Source organism: Thamnophis sirtalis, unplaced genomic scaffold (assembly GCF_051295495.1).
Source record: "Thamnophis sirtalis isolate CommonGarterSnake01/CBP01778 unplaced genomic scaffold, rThaSir2_p1.2 scaffold_12, whole genome shotgun sequence".
NCBI classification, from domain to species: domain Eukaryota; kingdom Metazoa; phylum Chordata; class Lepidosauria; order Squamata; family Natricidae; genus Thamnophis; species Thamnophis sirtalis.
The window spans coordinates 53,173,779-53,201,328 of record NW_028261392.1 but is presented as its reverse complement, the minus strand read 5'-3'; the positions used below and the strand labels follow the sequence as shown (position 1 = coordinate 53,201,328).

At 40.5% G+C, this 27,550-nt stretch overlaps 1 protein-coding gene across 4 annotated transcripts in view; it reads left to right on the top strand.

The window, feature by feature from the left end:
- The first annotated feature begins 9,158 nt into the window (after positions 1-9,158).
- The window catches only part of PDE4DIP (phosphodiesterase 4D interacting protein), a 155,148-nt gene continuing 136,756 nt past the window's right edge, over positions 9,159-27,550 (top strand). For all 4 annotated transcript variants that reach the window (XM_087726566.1, XM_087726565.1, XM_087726564.1 and 1 more), the window contains exon 1: positions 9,159-9,451. In XM_087726566.1, the coding sequence (XP_087582692.1) occupies positions 9,311-9,451 (141 nt within the window). In that variant the 5' untranslated portion in view covers positions 9,159-9,310. The remainder of the gene's footprint in view (positions 9,452-27,550) is intronic.

Here is a 27,550-nt window from a genome sequence, read left to right as displayed (position 1 = left end):
GGATAAGAAGGCAGATTCCAACTGAGTATTCTAAGTCAGTAAGAATAATTTAATAGGAAAACAGATTATGCAGTGAAGTTGTGGATTCAACTGGAAGTGTTTCGGTAGAATCCAGCTATCTGAAACACTTCAATTTGGCTACTTCCATTTAGTAGGACAGGAATGTCAAATTCAATTTCATTGAGGGCCAGATCAGCATTATGGTCATCCTCAAAGGGTCTGGTGGGTGTGGTTAGGGAGTTATGTGGCATGGCCAACTCGACCTTGCCTCAATGTTGCTCATGTTGAGGGGCACCTGTGATGGACCAGACAAGGCTGGGAGGTGTGATCCAGCGCCAAAACCTGGGGGGGAGGGGAAGCTGAGCATCGATGCTTGAGCATAGCTGGGGAAGATGCCTGGTAGGGATCAAAAGGTGCTGGTGCATGGCCGCAGCCAAACTGCCCATTTGGTTTTAGGCTGGAGTCCAGGTGCAGAAGCAAGAGCAGTAGGGAAAGGTGAAAATTGAATTGAATTGAATTGAATTTATTATATTTCTATGCCACCCTTTTCCCCGAGGGGACTCAGGGCGGCTCACAACCCAAGTCAAGGGGGGGGGTACAAGTAAGAAAAAGAACACAAACAAAACAATACCACAATTTAAAACACTCAACAACCATACCATTTGAGGGGGGACAAAAAAACTCATTAGCCCCAGGCCTGTCGGAACAGCCAGGTTTTAAGGGCTTTGCGGAAAGCCTGGAGGGTGGTGAGGGTCCGAATCTCCACGGGGAGCTCGTTCCAGAGGGCCGGAGCAGCCACAGAGAAGGCCCTCCTCCGGGTGGTCGCCAGTCGACATTGGCCAGTGGATGGAATTCGGAGGAGGCCTAATCTGTGGGATCTAATCGGTCTAGTGGAGGTGATTGGCAGCAGGCGGTCTCTCAAGTACCCAGGTCCAATACCATGAAGGGCTTTATAAGTGACAACTAGCGCCTTGAAGCGTATCCGAAGACCAATAGGCAGCCAGTGCAGCTCGCGGAGGATAGGTGTAACGTGGGTGTACCAAGGCGCACCCACAATCGCTCGCACAGCTGCATTCTGGACAAGCTGAAGTCTCCGAATGCTCTTCAAGAGCCAAGGTGGCGCAGTGGTTAAATGCAGCACTGCAGGCTACTGCTAGATCAGCAGTTCAGCGGTTCAAATCTCACCGGCTCAGGGTTGACTCAGCCTTCCATCCTTCCGAGGTGGGTAAAATGAGGACCCAGATTGTTGGGGGCAATATGCTGACTCTCTGTAAACCGCTTAGAGAGGGCTGAAAGCCCTATGAAGCGGTATATAAGTCTACTGCTATTGCTATTGCTATTCAAGGGCTGCCCCATGTAGAGCACATTGCAGTAATCCAGTCTTGAGGTCACAAGGGCACGAGTGACTGTTGTGAGGGCCTCCCGGTTCAGGTAGGGACGCAACTGGGAAGCCCCTGCCACTGCTGCCTGCCCTTTGCCCATGGTGCTCCCATTTTCACTCCCCCCCCATTGCAGTCTGTGCCCAAGACTGTTTTGTTTGAGCCCCAGGCACCCTCCTCAGTTGCGTACAAGCACTGATGTCCTGCAGCTCATGTAGTACTGTAGTGCAAGATCACAGGAGATCAGTAGCGCGACATCTCGCACTACTGATCTCCCACTACAGTAGTTTATGCCTCTGTTGTCTGCGAACTGAGGCTTGTACCAGATCCAGCCAAAGAGCATTTGCAAGATGATGAGATTTTGGGGTGGTCAAATAGTCTTGCTTGAAGGCTCCCATCAACTTGAAAACACCTTTCGTACCATTCCAATCTCGGCATGAAGAGCATTTACAAGCCTACTGAATGGAAGGTTTTAAGCAAGGCAATTTCTTTGCCACAAAGTCTTTCTCATAGGTCTGAGGCTGGACCTGGGCCAAACCAAGCAAAGCTAAGCAAACATGCTCAGAAACCATCAACCCAGCAATTGATTTATTCAGGCCAGAGCGTCGGTATACAATTAGTCCAGAGTTGGTGTAAAGTCAGTGCTGGGAGCGTCCGTCTCCCAGCCCGCTTTATTGGTGTTGGCCCATGCCCTCCAGCTGGCTGTGCACACCCACTTCGGAGAAAGTTAACCCGTATTGGAACAATATTTAAGATGTTTTATTAATTATCAACAGGATAGACCTGCCTTTTCTTATTTCATTTCAGTTCTTATTTCCTATTTCTACCATCTAACCACTTATACCATTTTCCCCAAATTAAATAGTACTCTCTTTCCTCCTTTCCTTGAATTTCCTTGGTCAATTTATCCATCTCAGTGCATTCTAAGATCTTCTGTATCATCTCATCTTAACTCAGTATTGTGTTGTTCTTCCATTTCTGCGCATATACTATTCTGGCCGCTGTAATAATATGCAGAATTAGATATAAAATCTCTTTATTATATTTTGTTGTGGTTAAGCCTAATAAAAATGTCTCTGGTTTCCAGTCTATGTGATCTTCTGTTATGGTTTCCAACCAGTTTTTGATTTTAACCCAGAATTTTTTGGCCGCCTCTCATGTGTGATAGTACATCCCATATGATTTCTCACATTTCCAACACATTGGGGATAAGTTTGAAGATATTTTTGCAAGTCTCACTGGCGGCAGGTGTCATCTATAAAACATTTTATAATGGTTTTCCTTGTATGTCACAGACGTGGTCAATTTCAAATTTATTCCCCAGAATTTTTCCCATCTTTCTAATTCAATGTTATAGCCAAAATTTTGTGCCCATCTTACCATAGTTTCCTTGACATCCTCCTCCTCCATTTTGTATTTCAGCAGAAATTTGTATACTCTCCCAATCATTTTCTTCTCCATATTTTGAATTATCTTATCTAGTCCCTGTTGTTCCAGTTGTAGTTCGTATGTTTTAATGTTACTATTGTATCTGGATTTGTTTTGCATGTATGTAAGTGAATCTACCTTTATGCCTTGATCTGTCAATTCTTGTATTGTTTTCAAATTCCCCCTGCTCGCTTATTAGATCTTTATATCTTATTAATTTATCTATGTCAGTAAAGTTTGGGTGCTTTATTGTTTCTATCGGAGAGAACCAATTTGGGATTTTAATATAGTGGGCTTTTAAAATTTATTGTCAATTTTGTAGCAGCACATTTCTAATTAAGTATCTTTGAAAATACTTGTGGGTTTTATTTTTCCCATCCCCCAAAATATGTGCCATCCCGCTTGCAGGTCATGCCCTTCTAATACCAGAATTCTCTTGTTTTTCAGTTCAATCCACTCCCTCAACCATGTTAGTGATGCTGCCTGGAAATATAATTCCCAATTTGGAGGTGCTAGGCCTCCCCTTTCCTTACTATCCTACAATGGTTTCAATTTAATCCTTGGCTTTTTTCTTTGCCATATAAATTTGGATGTTAATTTATTTAATTCTTGAAAGAATAATTTGCCTGGATTTATTGGTGTTACTTGGAATAAAAATAAAATTCTTGGGAGTATATTCACTTTTATCATAGCAATGCGCTCCATGAGCAACAATTGTATGTTTTTGCAGCTCTCTAAATCCTTTTTTATTTGTGTTATTAATTTATTATAATTGTCCTCCTTAAGTGAAGAGCACTTTGCCGATACCCAGATCCCCAAATATTTAACGTTCTTAGTTATTTGCATTTTAGTCGCACTCTCTTCTTTTTTCATCATGTTTTTGTTATTATTTTTGTTTTGTTTTTGTTGATTTTTAAACCTGCCACCTCTCCAAATTCCTCTAATTTTTTAATTAATCTAGGGCCAGATTCCAGAGGGTCTTCCAAAATGAACACTAAGTCATCGGCAAAGGCTTGATTTTTGTATTCTTCCTTTTTAATTTTTAGTCCTGGTATCTCCTGATCCTTTCTGACTTTATTTAGGAGTGTTTTTAATGTTAGTATGAACAGGAATGGAGAAAGGGGGCATCCTTGTCTTACTCCTTTCATTATCTCATTTTTTCCTGTTAGATCCCCATTTAAGAGAACTTTGGGTGTTATATACTTCTCCTATCATTTTGACAAATTTGTCTCCAAATTTCATATTTTCTAATTGTAGTATTATAAATTTCCAAATTACATTGTCAAAAGCTTTCTGGGCATCAAGGAAAACCAGTACAGACTGTTTCCCCAGGTATGTTTCATAGTATTCTAAAATGTCCAATATAATTCTCGTATTATTTTTAATTTGTCTATTAATTAATTTGTCTGGAAACCATTTTGGTCTGAGTGAGTTTGTTCAATTAGTATCTGTTTAATCCTTTCTGACATAGTTGTGGCGGATATTTTATAGTCCAAATTCAATAACAAAATGGGCCTGTAATTTTGGATTTTTTGAGGGTCGGATTCATCTTTTGCGATAAGAGATATTATTGCTTCTGTCCAAGAGGCCGGTATTTTGGCTTCTTCTAGCACTTTGTTAAAAACTTCTAAGATCAGTTCTTTCTGTGTTTCTTGGATACTTTTATATAATTCCACTGGGATTTCATCTGGGCCTGGAGTTTTGTTATTTTTCTGTTTCTTCAAAACCATTCCTAATTCTGATATTGTAATTTGTCTATTTATCATTTCTCTCTGTTCATCTAAATTGGGTTCATGGTTTCTGAGTTCAGATGTTGTTTGATTTTATCTTCTGAGATATTATCATGTGAATAAAGTTTTGTAAAATATCTTTGTATTATTTTCCTTTTCTGGTCTATGTTACATGACCCCGTCTTCGTCCTGTAACTGATATATTGTCCTTTTTTCTTTTTCATTTTTCAATTTGTATGCTAGCCAATGTCCTGGTTTGTTAGCATGTTTAAAATAGCTTTGTTTGGCCAATCTGATTTTCTGGGCTAATTCTTTCTGCACTATTAAATTGTGCTTGTGTTTTATTATTTCCCTTTTTTCTTTTTTAGACCTATTTTGTGGGTCTTTCTGCAATTCTGCTTTTGCTTCCCTTCTGCAGTGTTTCTTGCTATGCCCTTTGTTTCTTATTTTTCCTAGGCAATTATTAATCCCCTAATATATGCTTTTGTGGTGTCCCAAAGATTTTGTAATGATGTATCTTCTTTCTTGTTCATCATAAAGAACTGTTTCAATTCTTTAACTAATATTTGTACGTATTCTTTCTCTTTTACCAAATTTTGGTTCATCATCTGTCTTTTTTTCTTTTTCTGGCCTTTCCACCTTAATTTAATTGGATTATGATCGACCCAGTCATTAGTCACTATTTCTACTTCATCTAATTCATTTCGTAGACCAGGTGTCACCCATGCCATGTCAATTCTTGACCAAGATTGATGGGGATTCAAATAATATGTGTATTGACTATATGTCTCATGTGTTTCTCCATATATCATATAATATAAGCTCTGCTGTCATTTCAAAAAAAGATTTCAGTAAGATATTTTTCTTGGTTTTGTTCTTTTTAATGCTTTTATAATCTCTCTTATTGTTCACAATTGCATTATAATCGCCAATTATACAGATGTCTTCATAGTCCATTTCTGTTATTTTATTGTGTATTTTTTGTAGAATTCATATTGGTTGTGGCTTGGAGCATATATTACTATCAGAAGGGCGGGTTATTGCGCTATTTCTTAGTCAATCGTTAAAATTCTACTGTCCTCATTGGCAAAGATTAGTTTAGATCTTATTCTTTCTTTAATGTATGTTGCAATTCCTCTTTTTTTTAATTTGCTAAGAATGTATATAGTTTTCCCAATTTTTGATTTTTGGGGTAGATTGTTGTGATCCTTCTTAATATGCAAGTCCTGTAGGCATATTACATCTGTATCCAATTTCCAGAGTTTTGCAAAGGTTTGCATTCTTTTTCTTGGTGCGTTCAGTCTGTTTATGTTTATTGAAATAATTGTTGTTTCCTGTTCCATTTTTAGATGTGTTGTTTCCTAGAGCTTCTAGTTTGTATTTGGACTTTTCCTCTTGCACCTTCCCATTCCACTTGTTCCCTTTCTTGTTTCCTTTTCTCTTCTCTGGTTTTTGCTCTTTCTTCTATTGTTTCTTCTTGATTTATGCTTTCTGCTTCTTCCTTGCTTTCTTGTTCTTCTTCTGTCACAAAGTATCGTTCAAAAAATTCTTGAGCTTTTTCTACAGTGTCTATTTTGTATTTCTTTTCTTGCCGTGTTACAAGTATGCCTTCTGGCATTAGCCATCTATACATCACAAACTTCCAGCTTCTCCACTTTCTTCTCCATCTTCTTTCGTGTATCTCCTCCGCATTTCACTTTCTCTTATACGCTCATGCGCTGTCACTCTCCTCCATTCGCTTCCACTCTTTCTATTATCATCGGCACCAGCTTTAGACTGCAAGAAGTCTTCTCACAGGAGATGCTCTCCTTCCACTTCACCAGTTTACTGATCTTCCCTCCTCTTTCCTGGGGGTATTCGTCTATAGCGGTTTTCGCCAATCTTCTCTGCCTTCTCAAATCTTCCCTTCCCTCTTATGTGGTCGCCACCGCTCCAGACCTGCCTAATGGAAGGTTAGTCACTTCGTTGGTTTTAAGAGTTTTCTCCTATCTGCTGGGTTTTGTTTTTTGTTTTTTGTTTTGCTTTACCTCCCCAGTGTCTTCAAAGTACCTTCTTGAATCCGCCGGTCTCTCCAGGACCCGTGGTGTCCAAACCAAGCCCGACGTGGGAAATTTGGTATTCAGACACAGGCGCTCCATTCCTCAGCCCTTTGCGTGATCAGGGTTTACCCCTTTTCAAGTGGCCAGGGGCCAGCAATTCAATCCCATGCCTGAACTGCCCTCAGAGGACCCCCAAATCCCCCCCCTTAAGGAGTGGATCAACAAGATACATGGCCAGTTATCAGATTGGCCCTACAAGAGGCTAGAGCAGCTTTCAAAGCCTAAGCAGACAAAAAGAGGGTTGAACCAAAACCATTCAATGTGGGAGACAAAGTCTACCTCTCCACCACATTTTTACAGTCATTTCAACCCTCAAAGAAACTGGGGCCAAAGTTCATAGGCCCTTTCCCCATCACAAGGATTATAAATCCAGTCACCGTGGAACTACTCCTACCCAAAACACTTAGGCAGGTTCACCCCGTTTTTTCATTGTAGCGTATTGAAACTGGAGGTGACTTTCACCCTCAGACCACCATCACCCACACCCCCAATCTCCATTATAATAGAAGGCGAACAACACTTTAAAATCAAAGAAATTCTTGATTCATGTATACACCATGGGTCCACCCAGTACCTAGTGGCATGGAAACACCTCCCACCCTCCCAAAATGAATGGATTCAGATTCAGATTCAGATTTAGTTTATTTGTATGCCACCCTTCTCCAGGAGGGACTCAGGGCAGCGAACAACTCAAAAGGGGGAAGGGAACATAGAACACAATACACAATACACAATACACAAGATTAAAATAAACAAGAATCATACAGCCATACAGGTTGAGAGGGGAGGGGAACTCATCAACCCCAGGCCTGCCGGCACAGCCAGGTTTTGACGGCTTTCCGGAAGGCCTGGAGAGAGGTGAGGGTCCGAATCTCTGCAGGGAGTTCGTTCCAAAGGGCCGGAGCTGCCACAGAGAAGGCCCTCCCCCGGGTGGTAGCCAGGTGGCATTGGCTGGTGGACGGAACACGGAGGAGGCCGATCCTGTGTGATCTAATGGGTCTTTGGGAGGTAATTGGCAGCAGGCGGTCTCTCAAGTACCCAGGTCCAATGGGTGGCTAAAAGACATGTTAAGGCCCCTACACTGTTAAGGAAATTCCACCTGAAATACCCATCTAAACCCTCCTAATTATTCATTGTGTTTTCTATTTTCCAGGTGGATTATCTTTTTTTTCTAAGGAGAGGGATAGATCAGATCCGTGAATCTGCCATTCTTCAAGGGAAGAGGGTGGGGCTCTATACTTCCTCTAGACTTTTCTATCCTTCTTTCCTATATATCCTGTACCATGTAATTAATTGCTTTATAACTTCTAGCATGGTGCCTAGAGGACTGGCACTTTCTCACTTTTTGGGGAATGGGTGGGGAGGGAGGGCCACGTGGACAGCATTGCTCAGGAAGCACATCTGAGAAAATCTTCTTATCACTTTCCCAGAGCATCCCTTACAAAAAACATCTTCACATTTGTGGATTGGCCAAATCCACATTGGACGATTGGGAGAGGATTCTAACTTCTTTTATTCCTATTGTATTGCCTTAAGGACCACAGATCCTGCTTTGCTTTCACTCAATTATCACTTCTTTTTCAATAAAAGAACCCTTTTGAAATGCAAAGTTTCAAGAGTCTTTATTTCCTTGATTAAGGGGGAGAGGGGAGATTAAGGGGGAGCCTTACACCCAAGGTCATTGGTAAAGGACTGTACTCTCATTGATAATGTTTATGACACTCAGATTAGAGTGAAAGTTGAATGGCAAAGATAATGTTTTTACTCTGTACTGGATGCTTAACTCCTCAGAAACATAACTTGAAATCAATTATGTTAAGGGAGGAATTTTTACTTTAGATCATATTAATGTCAAAGCCAGAAAGCTGTTCAATGACCATAATTTCACTTGAGTTGAGAATTATGTTTCCCTCAAAATAGTGTCTCTATTCTTTTTTTCTACTTTTATTTTGAATTAGTAGCCTTGTCCATTAACTTAATTTTGGGGGGAAATGCTGTCTCCTTCCTAGCAATCCAAGCAGACAATTCAGAAGAGAGAATGGAGCCTCAGAGCCGTATCATATTCTGGGTTTTGCTTCTATTATTTGTCGACCACCACTTGTAGGGTTGCCAACCCAAATCACAGGCTTATTTGGAAATTCACTTGAGTTTTTTCTGTTTTTTATAATGCTTATTAGTCCACAGAAATGAAATTTGAGGGCTTCTTCCTATTCTTCTTGTCCTCTGTCATGGTGCTGTACTTTGTCTTACCCTCCTAACACCTGCTGCAGTCATTATCTGCCTATAGTCCTGAATGGAAAGATTAATTGCCAAATTAACTATTTCTCTCAGACTTATTAATCTCCTGCAGTTGGTGTGGGATGGATATGAAGTATCAGCAGAGTTACAGAGCAATCCTTATCTCAAATTACACCACTTGAACATGTGTCTGTTTGTCCATGAGAGTCTCTGCCAGGAATTTCTTAAATACTTCCCCGAGATAAAAAAAGAAAATGATTCTTAGGCTCCTTGTGTGTTGAGCAGGGCTTTTAGTTCCACAGTGCAGCTGATTTTGAAAGGTTGAGTTCACTTTTGTGATAAACTTCCACTACACAAGTATAGCCATTTTCTTGCTTCACAATATTATTGGAGTGAAAAGGATGTGAGAAGACTTTCACCCCATGGATTCCCAAAGATGTCTAATGGATATCGTACACTGTCTCAGCACCTCAATGACTTGAAGAAGGAGAACTTCAGCCTTAAGTTGCGCATCTACTTCTTGGAGGAGCGCATACAGCAAAAGTATGAAGACAATAGAGAGGATGTCTACAGGCAGGTGAGTTGGTAGTTGGTTATTTATTTATTTATCCATCAAACAAAAATTACAAATTTGAATGAACAAAAGGAAATAACTAAAATATGATAGGGATGATAGTGCAGGTCTCATGCCCACTTAGAGACCTCTTAAATATGGGATGAACTCCACAGAAGTTACGTTGGAATTAAAAGCGTGAAAGTTAATATCTGAGACAACAGAATAGGGTAAGATATTTCAGACTTTGACAACTCTGTTACAAAACTATTTTTTTTTTACAATTAAGATTAAACTGGTTTATATTACATTTAAAGTGATAGTTCGCATGCATTACATTATGATTAAAACAAGAGAAATCATTTATAGGTAAGATGTTACGATGTACAATTTTGTATGTAATATCTAAATCTGAATGCAAGCATCATTGTTATAAACTATGCAAATGAAGAATTTCAAGCTTAGTAGCATTAAGGTATTCTATTATTGGCAGAAGAGTGCAAGACTTCTTGTAAAGTACTTCTGAACTTGCTCAGAAGTATTAACATCTGATACATGGTAAGGTTTCCAAACAGTTGAACCATATTCTACGATTGGCCTAAAGTATGTTTTGTAAGCTCTAGTGAGCAGTACAGTGTTTCCAGGAAAAAAAACTTTGTAGAATTAAATTCACAAGTTTTAGTGCTTTTTTTAGCAATGCTGTTAAAATGAATTTTAGAACATAAATTGTAATGAATACATCTAAGTCCTATTGGGACTGGAGGATGGGGTGATGATGCCACAGTTGAACTTTTATGAATCTTTAGGAAGAGTTTAGATTTATTTTTATACTATGTTAAAACAAGCCATTGTAGGAAACTAACAATATTTCAACATGCTTAAAAAATGGTTTTGTCACTGAAAGTTAGACTCCTGGTAAACTTGGCTTTCAGTCAGGACCAAACAACTATTTCACTAAAGAAGGAAACAGGATCTGATCTGACTACTTCTGCTTTTATCAACTTTTATGCATAATTTCTTAAGGAAAATTATTGATGTCTAATCTCCAAAAATTCTGAAAGAATAGTGTGATATATCAAATGCCCATATGAATTTATGTGTGTATGTTCAGGGAACTGAACCTAAGGTGAAAAGTTTCAGTATCTGGGTCTATGTATGGTTTTAGTTGTAAAAAATAAAGTTGGGACATAATTTTAATAAATAAATGTAATGGCATGTGGCTAAAGATACAAATCCGCTCATTATTAAATATGCCTATAACTACTTTTACCTATAGCATGAAAATCATCAGTATAATCTGCCTAGCTGGTCATTAAATCAGGCAACATGAATAATTTATGTTAACTTTGAATCTGGAAAGTGATATCATTTAATAGTGTGTCAACAGTAAAATATAAAATACAATATCATATTTGGGCAAATAAAACATTTTTGAAGATGACTTCTTAATTACCCTGTTTCCATGAAAATAAGACCTCCCTGGATAATTAGCCTAATCGGACTTTTGAGCTCATGTGCTAAAATAAGCCATCCCCTGAAACTAAGCCCTCCCCAAAAATATTGCAACACAACAGCAGCCATGAGATGACCACGAGTGCTGCCACCTGCACCTGAAAAATAATAAGACATCCCCGAAAATAAAACCAAGTGCTTTTTTCATGAGTGAAAAGAAAATAAGACTCTGTCTTATTTTTGGGGAAACATGGTAGCAGTTTACTGATGGAAAGTGATGCTTTAATGTACAGTTGATGAATACACCTGGGTGCTCACCGAAAGAAACTGTTAGGTAGTTCAGATGTATTACTTGGCAGACTTGGGCTAATCAATATTTCTGCATTAATAGATTTCATAGTATTTTTGCTCTTCTACCTTTTTTCAACAAATTAACTATAAAAGGATGCATCTAAAACACTCTACTGCTTAAAATACTGGAGATACCACCTCAGTATTTCAAATGCTGAAATAATAACTTTTAAGCTGTGGTAAGAAATCCTGATGTTCTTTAGATGATTATCTGGTAGTTTCCACATAAAGGTCAGAAATGGAAGAAAAGCTTTCTTGAAAGACAGCTTGCCTGTCACTGTTGATTTTCTTGGCAATGTGCAGCTGTTACAAGTGATCAGACTTGTTTGGGGGCACATTCTCTATTCATTCGGTGGTAGAATGAAGGACAGACAGACTTCAAGTTTGTGTGGTCTATTTTGATCATTTACTAGAATACTGACTGCCAACTAGAGCTAAAAACTATATACGGCAATTCAGCAGTTTGAATCCCTAATGCCGCATAACGGAGTGGGCTCTCGTTACTTGTCCCAGCTTCTGCCAACCTAGCAGTTCGGAAGCACATAAAAAATGCAAGTAGAAATATAGGGATCACTTTGGTGGGAAAATAACAGTGTTCCATGAGCCTTTGGCATTTAGTCATGCCGGCCACGTGACCACGGAGACCTCTTCGGACAATGCTGGCTCTTCGACTTGGAAACGGAGATGAGCACTGCCCCTTAGAGTCAGAAACAACTAGCACATATGTGCAAGGGAAACCTTTGCACACACACACACACACACACACACACACCTTTTTCTGAAAGACTAATGTAGTCTAATGTAGCTGTCGGACTCAGTTTGCATAATACAGATACCCATTGTTGACCATAATATAACAGTGTACCACAAACCCAACACAGAGGTGCGTTCTCACCAAAACGAATTAAAACAAGGTTGGCTCATTTGGAATTCAATATGCCATGAAAAGCAAACATTAAAACTATGTACAAAGCAGAAAAAAGTCTAAAATATACAATTTATACTTATTTTACAAATGAGGAACACTTAGAGATAATGCATTGCCTCAAGATCAGTTATCCTACTCTTAAAATATCAAGAATCAAAAACTGTTGGAGATCTATTACAAATTACAAAGAAATCTATGTAAGTGTGTGCATGTGTGTGCGTGTGTGTGTGTGTGTATGCATGTATGTATAGCATACATACATGAAGGAAGTTAGCACCCACCCCTCTCCTAGAAAAATGAAATATCCTAGGAAAGAAGTGGAGAAACATGCTTTTTTAGGCAGGAAACAAATTCATTCTTATAGCCCCTACCTTCCTGAATAGCCCACAGCAGATGTCCTTAAGAGGTAAAAAGATAGCTAGGTCTATTCATAGGGAAATGCCTTCACTCAAGATTCAACAAAGGTAGGGTTAGCCTTCTTCCCATCTCACTATGTGGCACCTGGGAAGATTACATCAGCCAGCAATGGCTGAAGCAAACCTGGGACACAGACAGCCTACAAAGTTAGCTAAGACCCCCGCATCCTGGGAATCAGACAACCAATCTGAATACATTTCTTACACAGGAACAGGAAACTCTTAAGGTAGGGCCCAACAACAGAGGGCATAAAATCCAGGGACTCTCAGCACTCCCTTCCCTTCCCTTTTCAGCCAGGAGCTTCAAGGCATTAAACCATCTTTCCAAGCAATCTCCATGTTTCCAGTGTCTTTCTTCCCACTTGGAACTGAACCCAGATGGACATTTCTTACACACACACACACACACACACACACACACACACACACACACACACACATGTGTATAAGTTTGTATGTGTATATATATACTGGGATTTGAACTTGGGCTGTTTTTACATGTTAGGCAGTTATAATAGCCTCTAAGCCACAAGCTCTCCTTACTTTATCAGCTGAACCAGAGGAATGCTTAAGTGTTTTGTCAAAGCACCTGGTATGTCCAAATATGGGAGGGAGCATACTGCTTCCCTTTTGCCTTTCAGCCACACTCCAGGGGTCTTCCAGGCAGAAAAACCATTTTGTGTTGCATTTTTGCTGATAAATAGCTGATGAGAGCTAAATAGCTTGAAATAGATCTATACTAGTCTCCCTTCATTTATTTATCGGCAAAAATGCAACACAAAATGGTTTTTCTGCCTGGAAGACTTCTGGAGTGGGGCTGAAAGGCAAAAGGGAAGCAGTATGCTCTCTCCCATATTAGGGCATAACAGGTGCTTTGAGAAAACATGTATGTATGTATGTATGTATGTATGTATGTATGTATGTATGTATGTATGTATCCAAGCTTAAATGACATGGTGGGGTAGTTTTTAAAAAGAAAATAGGGAAGAAAGGATTAATGTTCTTTCCTTTAGATCCCTCCTTAGTATTGCCTATTACTATAACAATATTACGTTTTGGGCACTTCCACGCAGCATTTTCATTTCCTCCACACAATTTTGCAGCAAACTATATTATTATCTTTATCCTTTTCAGACCTTAAAGGCTGTTTCCCCAGATTATTAATAAAAGAGTGCAAATATAACATTTAGTCAATACTCTATCCTCTGAGATATAAACGTTCCTGGAGTGATAAATGTTCCTTTTCCAAAGAGAAAAGGGGAAGTTCCCCAGATATTCAACAGTGTTCCTAGTACATGAAAATTTTCCTGACATTTTTATGACCAATGAGCAATCTGATTATGGAGAGCAGAAACAAAACAAATGGTTAACATGAACTGGATTTCATGTTTTTCTGAGGAAATCTAGGCAGAAAACGAGGCTAGAATGCAAATGTTGAAAGATTGCTTTGAAATTCATTGCTTTGAAATGTGTGGTTTCTACCACTCCCTCAATTCATGATGAAAACAAACTTTTAAGAGTGGTCAAGAATGTATTGCCTTCTGTTCTTTTGGGGGGCATGGTGGTTCAGAAAGTAGTATTTGTGTACTTGCAGGCATTCTGGAAGGAGGTTATTTCAGTGCTCTTGTCAGGCCTGCAGCCGGTTCCTTTTAGGATCTTTGGCCTGCCACACTCTCTATTATTTTACTATGCTTTTTCATTAGTGGGGAATTGGGAGGGGGAATAGTAAGGAGTAGAATGTGTTGTTGTCAAAATAAAAAATTCCTTTCTAAAAGTCCAAGGTCGTCTTTTGTCTCTACACCTCTGAGCCTGACCGGAACTAGATGGGTGGAACTGCCAGCGTGGCAGTGGAAGATTGGACCATGTGATGGACTTGCGAGTGTGAGGGCAAGATCATGAACTTTCAACTGGGTGGGAAACCCAGGAAGTTTTCAGATTCAAGTTTTCCACAGATGTGCCAAAATAAATTGGAAGTTTGAGGAAAGTTTTGCCTTGGACTCTGATTTAATTTTGGATGATATTTGGAATGCTGACAGCTCTTTAGTCTGAGCTACATTTTGTTCTTGAATGGGGGAAAATACTGGTAGCAATGTTTCGCTTTATCCTTTGGGAGCATGGCACAAAGAATTTTACTACTGCTGCTCCTTTACCTATCTCATCAGACATTTTTGATACAGTTGGTGAATGTGACCCTGTGGCAAACACAGTTGTGTACTCCTTTTATAGAGAATAAAATTTGGAGTATCAACTAGGACAATACCTGTCTTGCTATATATTTTTGAATTTTTAAAAAGTATCAACAGCTATAGAAATGTGCGATCTAACACGATCAACCTTCTCAACCTGGTGTCTTCATAATATATTTAAAAGTAACTTTTGTAATCCCTGGTCTCCTTGATATTGACTAATGGTAATTTGAGACAGCAGAAATTATAATTGGACACACTAGGAAGGCACCAAGTTTAGAAAAAGGTCAAGGTCATACAATATATAAATTACTAAAAAGTTTGGACAAAAGTCTCCATAAAAATTTTCTGAGAAAGTGTGTTTATCAAGGTTAAGTGATAAATTAGGACATAGCAGGGAGCAATATATGGAGAATTTTTACAGTATAAAAATTAATACCAGTGGGGAAGGATGAAAAGTCTTTTACTATCCAAGAATGCGAACGACTCAAAATCATAGACAGCCACCACTCATCAAAACAGACTCTTGTTGATTCAATAGATCAGTAGTAACTAGGTATAATACAGCTTCACATCTTGATAACAAGAGCTTATACCAAGAGTTTGTAATCATATTTTGCTAGAGAAAGGTTACCATGGTGTTGACAGTTGCTGTTGAGAAAGCAAGAGCAGCTGCTATGGTACTGAGCTGCCAGCCAATGGCTTGTTGTTCTCAAATAGAGAAATTATAAATAACTGGGTTACTTAATCAGATGTTTATGATGGAGGCATGGGACTTATCAGTTTTTAGGAAAAGCAGTATCACATATAGTGGCTATGTCTCAGGAAAATAGTGACGCTGCTGCTTTTAGCAATATTTGCTAATTATTTACTAAGAGCTCTAACACATTATGGATACATAAACAGCTCAAAGAAAAAGGGAAAAAGAAAAAAATGGAGGAGATGAACTTTCTGATTCTCTTCTTTCTGATGTCTCATCAGCTGTTGGGGGCATAAACCAAAATATCCTTTTGGAAGGGCTATTTGAATATTGGACAAACAATTTTTCAATGATTTTAGAGAGCAGTGCAAAGATGTCGCTTGATCTTCTATGGTAGTAGTTCTACTTTGTTGTCAGGCAAATGTGCTGTTTAGCATTTCCATGATACCATTAAAGTTGGCTAGAAATGTGAAGTTTGTCATCAATGTTACATGATATCAGATTTCTCTCACACACTTTGTCCTTCTAAGTTTCTTAAATTAAACTGCTCAAAGTTAGTGCAACAGGAAGAAGCTGAGTTCAATGCAGAGATGTTATTAACTTCTTTTTTATTTCCTTTGTCTTAATATATTTTAGACTGTGTTTGTTAAAAATCTATACCGTTTACGGGCTCTGGGAAGTCAGGGGGGAGGGAGGTAGGGTGTTAGGGGGAGGGGGGAGGGGGATATATAGTATGTGTTAGATTTTAAAGTAACATGACTGCACTTGTATACTGTTGCTCTTTAATTCCACTGTAAAAAGAGGACAAGCTGAATATATTAATAGATAGTAGAAATACACCGAAGGGAGGAGTAGAGGGATAGAAGAAAGAGGGGTAGAGAGGGTAGGAGAGAGGATTGGAGGGAGGGTGAGAAGAAAGGGAGGGAGTGTACCGGGAGAGAGGAGTGGTAGAGGGGGAGGGGAAGTAGGGTAGAGGGGAATGAAGGAGGGAAGATGGAAAGTTGGAGGGGGGCGTAGGAAAGGGTGTATGGAGGGTCAAAGAGGTACATTGGGTTTCTATTTTAGGGGGTATTGTTGACAAGAGGAATGGCTGTGTTTATTGTTTAATGTTATATGGCCCCGGTTATGCACAGTATATATGTGACTGTACGAAAATGAAATGGAAAATAAAAAAAATCCCCTTTTCTCTGTCTTAACATTTGAATATCTTTATATTGTGAATTACTAATTCATATCATCATGCAGTTTGATCACATTGGGTTGAAATTAATAGATGGATAGATCGTACCTATTCTTTTCTCTTCACCATTATTTGCATCATTTGTTGATATTGTAAAACAAAAAGAAAAAACAAATAAAACCAAACTAAGTTTCTTAAATTTAGACAAGACTGCAGATATTCCATATCAGTACTTGAAAGTGATAGCGAACTGGATTAGAACTAATAAACTGAGGATACTTTCATACATCTGTGATCTTATGGCATTAACCCTTATAGAAAGTCAGTTTATTTTCTTCTTACTTAGCTGCAGTGATTTCTACGCAGAGATGTCTTAAGTTCGTGTATACGTCATCTCTTAAAATGTTTTCATTGGTACCAAGAAATACTTGATGCTACACTTAATACCAAGTGATTAATTAAAGGGATGGAAATGAAGAAAGGGTTTATAATCCTTCTTCATTCTCTGTAATCTATAGAAAATCACTACCTCTCAAGTCAATTGTTAAATTTAAAAGTTTTTCTTTAATTATAGATTGGATCTATTTAATCTTCCACCTATTGTTTCTTGTCCCGCCCTCAGGTGCTTTGGACAATAAGTCAACCCCCTCCTCTCTATGACAGCCCCTGAAAGACTGCTATGAGGTCATCCCTAATCATTCTCTTTTTAAAGTAGATATACCTAATTCTCTTAACAGTTCAACATCTGGTTTGGCTTCTTATCATTATTGTTGCTCTTCTCTGCAACTTTCTGTGCCTCAGCATTTATTTATCTTTTGTAACATGGTGACTAGAACTGGAAGGAGTATTCTAATTGTGGCCTCACTAGTGCATATACAGTGGTACTATCCAGTGGTGCGATTCAAATAATTTAACAACTGGTTCTCTGCCCTAATGACCAGCTGGGTAGGCATGGCTGGTTGATCATGTGACTGGGTGGGTGTGGCCAATTTAACGTCACCTACATCGAGGGGTGCTTCTCCTTGTCTGGCTCATGACTGTGGGGATACTGCAATGGTCATAAGTATGAAAAACGGTCATAGCTCACTTTTTTCAGTGCCATTGTAACTTTGAATGGTCACTAAATGAACAGTTGTAAATCAAGGATTACCTGTAGAAAAATACAAAAAGCTTCTTTGCTTGCAAAAAGCTGCCCTAAATACCAATCGTTAGATTAAAAAAAACCCTGCAAGCCAGAGTTACAAATCAGGCAGGGTGCCAGAGCACCTTGAGGAATTAAAATAGTTAAAATGCAATGATAACTATCAGCAGCCAACTCTTGCTCATAAAGTGAAACCCTTTAGCAGAGAGGTCATTTAAGCTCTCCAGAAAGAGTACACCCAGGAGAAGCAATACTTAGATCCATTTGCACCACTTAAAGATACTATCTGGTCTCACTCACCACACAAGATATCCTAAGGAAATTATCCAGATTTAAGGAACGATCACAAGAAAGGCAGTAAAAATATCAGTGCCAAGCTTGCATCCTGCCTCTTGGAAGTATACCCCAAAAGGACAGTGCCAGGAACCACTAAAGCAGTGAAGGAAAACTCCCTCCCCAGATAGAAAAAGAAACCATGAGGCAGGAAAAAATTCAAACGCAATACAAATAATTAAATCACAACAGTTTAAATCCTTTTAAAACTAAAACACAAGCCTTGTCTGGGTCATTGCCAGAGCTCACACCCCAGGCAAGCTCAATTGTAAACAAAGAAAACAACTAGGGCTAGAATGTAGCAAAAGAGTAAGCATAGTAGCTGTTGCTTGTTAAACCAATTACCAGAACAAATAGACACAGGAACTAGCCAGATTTCTCAACCCAGTTTCTTTTCAGGGACAGAGACTAACTTTTTTCCTTCCAAACAAAGCTGAATAGACAAAATTATCCCATCAATAAACACAGGATTAAATGTCACCAAGCATAGAATTAAACTTCACCAAAAACCAGCTTTAGACCAAAACTCAGAAAGGGTATGTAAACTCACGTTTGAATGTCAGTCTTTCTAGCTAGCCAAGAAGACTTGCTAAATGTCACTCATCTTGGTTCCTTGTCATTAAAAGCTTCTTTCCGGCAGCTCTGCTTCATTATCCAATTATTTCTTCAACGTGCTGATCATTGCATCCCGGCTGGAAAGAACTCCAACAGAGGAGCATTTCGTCCCAAAAGCAGTGTAAAAAGCTTAAAACACTTTCCCTTTTAAGAAAGTCAAGCCCCAGCAAAGTACCAGCAAAGAAAAAAAAAAAAACCCGGAGAAGCTCTGGAGGCAACAGTAAGTCTAGCATACTGCCAAGAATGTAATAAGGGTTAACAGGAGAGTTGGTTTCTGTAAGCAGGGCAATAGCGCTGGCTACCTGTCGATCTCCGGGTGCGCTTCAAGGTGCTGCTTACCACCCATAAAGCCCTCCATGGTAGTGGATCTGGATACTTGAGAGACCGCCTTCTGCCAATTACCTCCTCGCGACCAATTGGATCACATAGATTAGGCCTCCTCCGAGTTCCATCTGCCAGTCAGTGCAGACTGGCAACTACGCGGAGGAGAGCCTTCTCGGTAGTAGCTCCGACCCTTTGGAACGATCTCCCCGTGGAGATTCGTACCCTCACCACCCTCCAGACCTTCTGCAAAGCCCTTAAGATCTGGCTATCCCGTCAGGCCTGGGGTTAAAGTTGTAACTCACCCCCACCCGAATGGTATGAATGTTGTGTTCTATTTTAATTATGTATTGTTCTTATGTGTCACTGTTTGTATTCCCTTCCCTATGAATTGTAAGCCGCCCTGAGTCCCCCCAGGGAAAAGGACGGCCTATAAATAAACTTTAAAACTAAAACTAAAAACAATAAAGATTAGGCTAGAAACAACACCAGAATGTTTCCTTCTTGCCTTCTTTACAGGATTAGCCCTGTAAAGTGGAAAAAAACAAAAGGAGATTTCTTCCAACCACCAATTCTTTGAACTACTTAGAAAGTTAACTACAAGTTCTAGTGAATAGATGCGAACAGGTAGAATCCAACCCCTGGTACTATCATTTCTCATGATCTTTATGTTATTCGTCTGTAGATGCAGCCTAGGATTGGATTGGCTTTTTTGGCAGCTGCAGCACTTTTTACACAAGTGCATGTGTTTGCATAGTGCACATGCACACACATATACAGTATATATGATGAATGTTTTGCTAATCAGTTAGCTAAAGTACACAGGAAACACAGCACTGTAATAATGGGGGATTTTATTTACACTGACATCTACTGGGAGACAAACTTTGCAGCAACTGGGATATCAAACAGGTTCCTGACTAACCTAGCAAACAACTTGGTCTCCCAAAATGTAGTGGAGAGAACTAGAGAGACATAATTCTTACTAACAGAGATGAAATGATAGAGGGGGGTGAAGTTGCAGGAACTTTGGGGGAGAGTGACCATTTCACATTACATTCAATATAATGAAGACAGAAGCAATAGAACCAAATAAAACGCATGTCTTATATTTTACCATGTTTTCCCGAAAATATGACATGTCCTGAAAATAAGGCCATGGCAGATTTATGAGGTGGGCAAAAATATACACCCTCCCCTGAAAATAAGCTCCCCCTCTCTCACACACACAGGTCCCTAACCCCCCCCCAAACCTCCCAAGGCAGTCACATCCCTGTGAACTCCTGTGCCTCCCGCCTCTTCCGCCCCCCGTTGCCGCAGCACCAACAGTAAACCTTGAGCACCCATTCCTGCGCTAAGACATTGGCTCACCTGCTCTTGCCCCCCCCCCCCAGCCCTGGGACTTTCTGGCCTGGTCTCTGTCTCATCTGGTGACTCCCAAGGCAGAGGCGATTCCTGGGCTTGCCAGCGGGCATTCCGGTTGGTCATCGCTTGTGTGTGGGGACCATGGGGCGATCGGAGAGGAGTAGGGGAGGAATGGGAGGCCTCTGGTGGCTGTCACTATAGAGTGGCTGCTGCCCTGGCTGGCAGCTGCAGAGGAGGAGTTTGGGGAGAGAAAGAAAGACTTCTGTTGCTTCTGCCTTTGGCTGCATGCAAGGAAAACAGCCGAAGTAGCACACATCGACATGGTGAGGCCTGGGAGGTGTGCAAGCATGGTGTGTGTGTGTGTGTGGAAAACAGGTGTTCACACGGCTTGGTGCCTTTGGGCCACTCGCATTCCACACACACACACCCTGCAGGAGGGGAGGGACTTGATGGCAGCACATGGATTTGGATTTGGATTTATTGCATTTATATGCCGCCCTATTCCCGGAGGGACTCAGGGCGGCTCACAAATCAAAGGAAGGGAATATAGACAGGGGGGAAACAATAGCAATAGCAGTGGACTTATATACCGCTTCATAGGCCTTTCAGGCCTCTCTAAGCGGTTTACAGAGAGTCAGCATATTGCCCCCAACAATCTGGGTCCTCAACAACAACAAGCAAGCAGCTACAAACAACAAGCAAGCAGCTACAAAAGAATTTAAAAGCAATCCACAACCACACAGTTCGAGCAGGGACGGGAACTCGTCAACCCCAGGGAGGGAGCTTCTCTCTACTAAACTCCCAGCTCCCAGCTGTAAGTGCGCAGGCCGCCCAGGACTTCCTGCACTCCCAAAATAATAAGACCTCCCCAATAATAAGGACAAGGCCATATTTTGGTGTTCAAAAGAAAATAAAACCCTGTCTTGTTTTCAGGGAAACACAGTAAGTGAACTAATTTCAATAGATTTAGAGAGACCTTGGGAAGGATTCTATGGATGAAAAACTTAGAAGAAAAGAATTTAATCAGTTTGGAAAACTCTGAAAAGGTTATTATAAAAGCCTAGTACAGCACAATACCATTTTGGGGGGAAAAGAAACTAGCATGGTTGCATAAAGAATTGTCTGATAAAATGAAAGACAAAAAGTATTTAAAAATGGAATGAGGGACACATAACTAAGACAAAATACTAGCATATAGCCCAAATCTGCAAAGAGGAAGTCAGGAAGGCTAAGGCTCAGAATGAACCAATGTTGCAATAAATGTCAAAAATAATTTTATTATAAAAAGTTTATTTCAACATGTAAAAAACAAGAAAAAAGTCAAAGAAACAATCAGTCCACTAATGGAAGACAACGGCAAGGAAATGAAAGGTGGCAAAGAGAAAGCAGTGCTCCTTAATTCATTTTTTGCATATGTTTCACACAAAAGGAAAAAGTCAAGCCTACCAGAAGCAGAAATGAAAAAGACAGGCTAGGAATACCAATTAAAATAGGCAAGAAAATGGTGAGAGAACATCTCTCCACCTTGGATGAGTTCAGATCACCAGATGAATTGCGTGCTAGAGTTCTCAAGGAGCTGGCAGATGTGATCTCAGAACTACAGAACCGTATCTTTCAAAGATCCTGGAGCACAGAATGGGACAATTAACAATGGGCACATCTCTTTGCCTACTCTACTGCAGCTGACCCATCCTGGGCATTTATTGTAGCTGGCCCTCTGCCAGCACTTCTCCCCTGCCAGTGGTCCACTGACATTCCTCCAACACACCCACCTCCTAGGCAATTTGCTGAAAGATACTTGTCCCTGGCCAATCCATAGCGCAGGACAAGTAATCTCTGCCTTCCCATTGGATGCAGTCCCTTTTCAACTCAGTTTCTGAAGTGGAAACTGGAAAGGTTGGGGAGGCAAACTTGCTGTGCCTTGTGTGCCTGCAGGGAACTGGGATGGTGAAGCTGCTTTCTTACTGTTACAGGAAGTGCCTTAGCTGAATACTCCAGATTCATGGCAAAGCAGCAAAATGAACAAACTGTAAGGACCTGCCTCACCCCACCTTCAAAAAAGTGTAGACTCTTGAAAACCTTGTATTTCCAAAGGAATCTTTTTTATTTGAAAGGCGGTGAAAGCAAACCAACATTTGAAACAGGCTCTAAGACTCTCAGGCTATACAATCCATGATAAAGGAAATTAGGAACCCCCTCCTAACGTGGATTCCCACCAATCTGCAGGTGTGAAATGTTTTTGTATCGGCCTCTCTGAGAATCAGATAAGAAGGGATTCTCAGATCATCTTCCGGAGTTGCAACCTACATGGCTCCCCCACTGCAACCCCTAAGAGGTGAGGATTTTTCAAACCTCTGAGGCCCCAGACAATGGTTATAAGCTGGGCTTGTGGCTCAAAAACCATTAATCAGTTGCCAATGCTTGTTTAAAGGTTTGGGTGGTGTCATCGTCTGTCAACCTGTCTTGTTTTTCCTGGGATCTGGTGATTACTTTAGTGGCCAATTGATTGTTTTGTACTATGGGTTTTATTACATCGGCTTCGTACTATTGTATTGCAGTTTTCTGGATAGTGCATTTGACAGAAACCCTCCCCCCGTGGGGAGATATTTGAGAAAAAAATCAAATCATTTAAAGTACTGAGCCTATCATACTTGTTTTGGGGAGAGTTTCCTTGAGGTCTTCAGGGCTACTAATTTTTTGTGATCAGTCCAGACTTTGAAAGGGATCTTACTCCCCTCTAGGAAATGGCTCCAGGTTAAAAGCACCCACCGAACTTCATATGCCTGTCTCCCAAATGGCCTACCTTTGCTCAGTTTCATTCAACTTTTTGGATGTGTAAGTGCATGGTTGTAGTTGATCTTGCTCATTTTCTGAAGCAGGACTGCCCCTACTGTCACATCGCAAGCATCTGCTTGTCTGATGAATGGTTTCTCTGTGTCCAGGTGCTTTAGAATTGGCTCTGTTGAGAACAGCTGTTTAAGTTTTTCAAATGCAGCTTGGCATTCTAGTTCAAAGGCTGCTTTGGTTTTGGGTTGCCCTTCCCCCTTCATTTTTAAGAGGTTGGTAATGGGAAGGACAATCTGAGTGAAAGCTGGAATAAACTGGTGGTAAAAGTTGGTGAATCCCAGAAAGTTTTGTAACTGTTTACGTGCACAGGGTGTTTCCCAATCGAGTACAATCTGCACTTTTTGAGAGTCCATTTCTATGTCCTGGTGTGAAATGCAGAAATAGTCAAATTTTTCTTGGTGGAATTCACATTTAGAGAGTTTAACATAAAGTTTGGCAGAGTGGAGTTTGTTTAACACAGCCCAGACTAGTTTTACATGTTCTGCTTTGGTATCGGAATATAATGAAATGTCATCCAAATAAACCAGGACTCCATTATACAAATGCTCATGTAGTACTTCATTTATTAATTTCATAATAAATGGCTCCTTATAGACCAAATGAGAGTACTTTGAATTGGTAGCATCCAAGGGCGGTGTTAAATGTCATTTTCCAATTGTCCTCCTCCTTAATTCTGATGCAGTAGTAAGCCTCCCTTAAGTCCAGCTTTGAGAAAATTTTCCCTTTAGCGAAGTGGGCTAGTATATCTTTCATAAGGGGGAGAAGGTACATGTTCTCCACACTGTAGAAGCTCAGTGGCAAAATAAACTGTCTCCCCTCCCTGTCCTAGTTGGGGATAAACAGTCTTAAGGGGAGGGTAAGTGGTTTAATTAGTTTGCTTACCAGTGGTTCATCCTTTGGATTGCTCCCAAATGATTTTGGTTCCTCCTGCTGAGATGCCAGAGTTTTTTCCCCAAAGTGGGAAGGACATGGAAACTCTACAGTCTCCCTGCTCCTCAGGGCAGCCTCCTTCCCACACTGGCTAGGTTTCACAGGTTCCCCCCTTGATTGGTGGGTGTTTGAGAATGACATTCTGCAGCTCGGTGCCCAGCCTTTCCACACTTGAAACAGTCTAAGGGTTTTAGAGAAAAGGCAATTTGTGGTTTTAAGGGCTCTTGCTTCCATTGAGGTGGGGATTTCTTCCACGTTCATCCCGCTCGGTACTGGTTTCTGGCCATATCAATCTCAGCTTCTTCGGCAGTGAGATACCACTCATGTTGGTGCACCTTGGACCACACAGGCATTGTAGAGGTCATCACTCAGCCCATCCTTGAAATAGTTTACCAGGATATCTGCTGGCCAGTTCACACAACATGCAAGACCTCAGAATTCTTCAGTATACTCTACCACTGACTGCTGTCCCTGATTTACAACTTTAATGCGGTCATGTGCCTTGCGATCTGTGAGGGGGACCTCGAAATATCATCACAAGGCCATCATGAAATGGTTGAAGTCCCGCAGTTGAGGTGCATTGGCGTTATGTAGGGTCACCATCCATCTGGCAGCAGCTCCATCCAGGGCTAGGGTAACAACTCATACTTGGGATCCTTGGGTTTGGAACTCATGCCCTTGTTCTTGCATGTAGGTGAGCACATGTGCCACAAAAAAATCCAATTCGAAGTAAAACAACCCAGATGGCCATCCCTCCTATACATACCCCAAGAGGTGAGAAGATCCCAGGGCACTCAATGCCAGGATAGAAGTTATAAAATACCAGTTGTCACAGACAACACTAATGAATCGAATCCAAGGCTTCCCTTCTCTCAATTGAATGGCAGTATCACTTTTAGGGATTTGACACTGAGTGCATGTAAGAAGTGTGTGAGAATGTGAAAGGGATGAAGCTTCTCTATCACAGCTGGATCCCACCTTCTCTGTGCCTTCCTTAGCTGCACCCAGATTCACTGCGAGTCCCACCAGACTGTGAACAGTGAATTCTGAAAAGCAAAAGGGTTTGGCCAGAGTATGGACCTTCTGTCAGGGGAAGGAAAAATCACGTGAAAGAAGGACAAGGTATATATGTCAGTTTGCATTTGGGCAACTGATCAAAATATCTGACCAATGTTCCACTCTTCTAGGAGGAACCCCCATCCTCTGCAAAAAAAAGTCAGAGTTCTCCCAGACCCCTTTGTGATCTGAAACTGGGGCACAGGGCCAAGGGTGGCTTAAAAGGGTTGCCTTACCAAGGACAAAGGCTGAAAGACTGCCTTACCAGGGACAAGGGTTGAAAGATTTGCCTTGTGAAGGGCAGAGGACTCCAGAGAGTCCTGGAGTTTGAAGACTCGGGAGAGTCACGGAAGGAATCTTACTGCATATAACAGGAACAAGGGTCAGAGTCAGAGTCTTATCTGAAAATATGTGTAGCTTTTATTCCAAGGTCCTGCCGATGTCTCCTTTACGGAGACTGCTAAAAGCCTGGGATCAAAAGAAGTTACCTGTCCAGGCAGGAATGAAAAGGAAGCGCATGCACAAATTGTGTGAAGAGTGGTCTTTGCTCAAAAATGAGGCAGGGAGAGAGAGACTGGAAGTACCTCAGTGAGACAGACAGAAAAAACATGGGCTCTGAAGAGCCTCACATAAATTCTGGCTGACAAACCAATGCTGGGGATCTTTGAATCAGAACCTTCCTGAAGGTAAGTGAAGAAGGAGCTGCATCTCATCAGACCTAGAGGAATGCAACTGGTTCCTTGCAGGTCAGAGATTAGCTCTCTGAATTGGCATCGGGGGAGGCGGCATTGTAAAATGGCCACTACAAAGCTGAAGCTTCTGGACTAAGCATTGAGCAGGAGCAGTGTTTGGAAGGAATGTTGCGACCTGGCGAAAAGATTTAAATAACCAACTGACACAAATCAGAATTTGGAAAAGGCAAAGAATCTTGTGAGTACAGAATAACATTGATGGACAGATTGGGATTTGGGCAGAAAGGAAAGAAAGAAGGGGGGGAATTGCAGTTTAAATCGTTAAGCCCAAAGAGAACTGCTTCCTCTAAACAACTTGGAGACAGAAATGAGAATTGGCTAACCCATTGAAATACAAATTTTGAATTAGGATCTGAAAAGATTGTGTCTTTAAAAGAGATTAACTGACAATTGGGAAACTCACAGGAAAAGGAGGGGGAACGGAAGCTAAAATACTGATACTAAGGAGACTTGCTTTGTTGTAGCTTTGTGGCGTTGTTGCCACACTGGAGGGTCGCTCATGTATCTTTGCCTAATCAAAAGGAAAACACCAGGCAGAATTCCTCGGGATGAGTGAATGCCCCGAATGTACTCCGAGGGTCTCTTTTATTAGAAAAGTTAGTTACAGCGTCATCAAAAGGAGCGTATCAAATCACATGATACAAATAAACTAATGAAAAGGTCACAGCATTCCACAAACAAACCAATAGAAAATCACAGCATAGCATAGGGAGGGGAGAGGGGGAATAGAAAGTTACAGTGCAGCATAGGGAGGGGAGAAGGGGCAGGTGTGGGAGTAGCTTGCTCACATAGTTCATGTTACATGAGGCTGCATAGTGAGTCCTGACTGTTAGGCCGGAAAGATGTTTCTGATGCGATGTTTTTGCATCCCTGTGTGTGTGTGTTTCAGACAGACAAAACTGCCCTGCACACACACACACGGAATGGATTCCAACATAGCTTGTTCTAATTTACACATCTTAAGCAATCCTAATTAATGAGAGGTGGAAAATAACGAGAGGAAAAATCAAGAAAAGGTGTCGTTTCTTCGTAATTTTATCTTTCCTGGATTTAAAACTGCTAAGCTGTATCGCTGAAAATCATCGAGGTGAAAGAATACGGAGCCATTTGCCAGAGGGAAGAACAAAGAAAGCGAAGCGTTTAAGGAGGTCATATAGTTTTCATGTTAACATAAAATATTTTAACCAACCTTTAAAATAAATCCATAAATAAATAAAATAAAAATATTTTAAACAAAATAAAATAAAATTTATGACTCTCCTGCTTTTCCTTTCAACCAAAGATTTGTAGAATATATTGTTTTTGCTTGTATGTTTGAATGTTTCTGATTGCTACCATGAACAAGAGAAAACACTTAGGTTTTGCAATGTAATTTTGTATTGTCTATTTCCATCTTGCCAAAAAAAATCAGAGGAAGGCTTTCTGTAGCCTGTCAATAAATGAATATTTGCATTTAGGAAGCATCTCTCTCTGTGTTAGTAATGCTTTGATGAATAGCATTGGAAAGATATTTTTACTTACACAGTAAACTATAATATAAATTAAGTTGC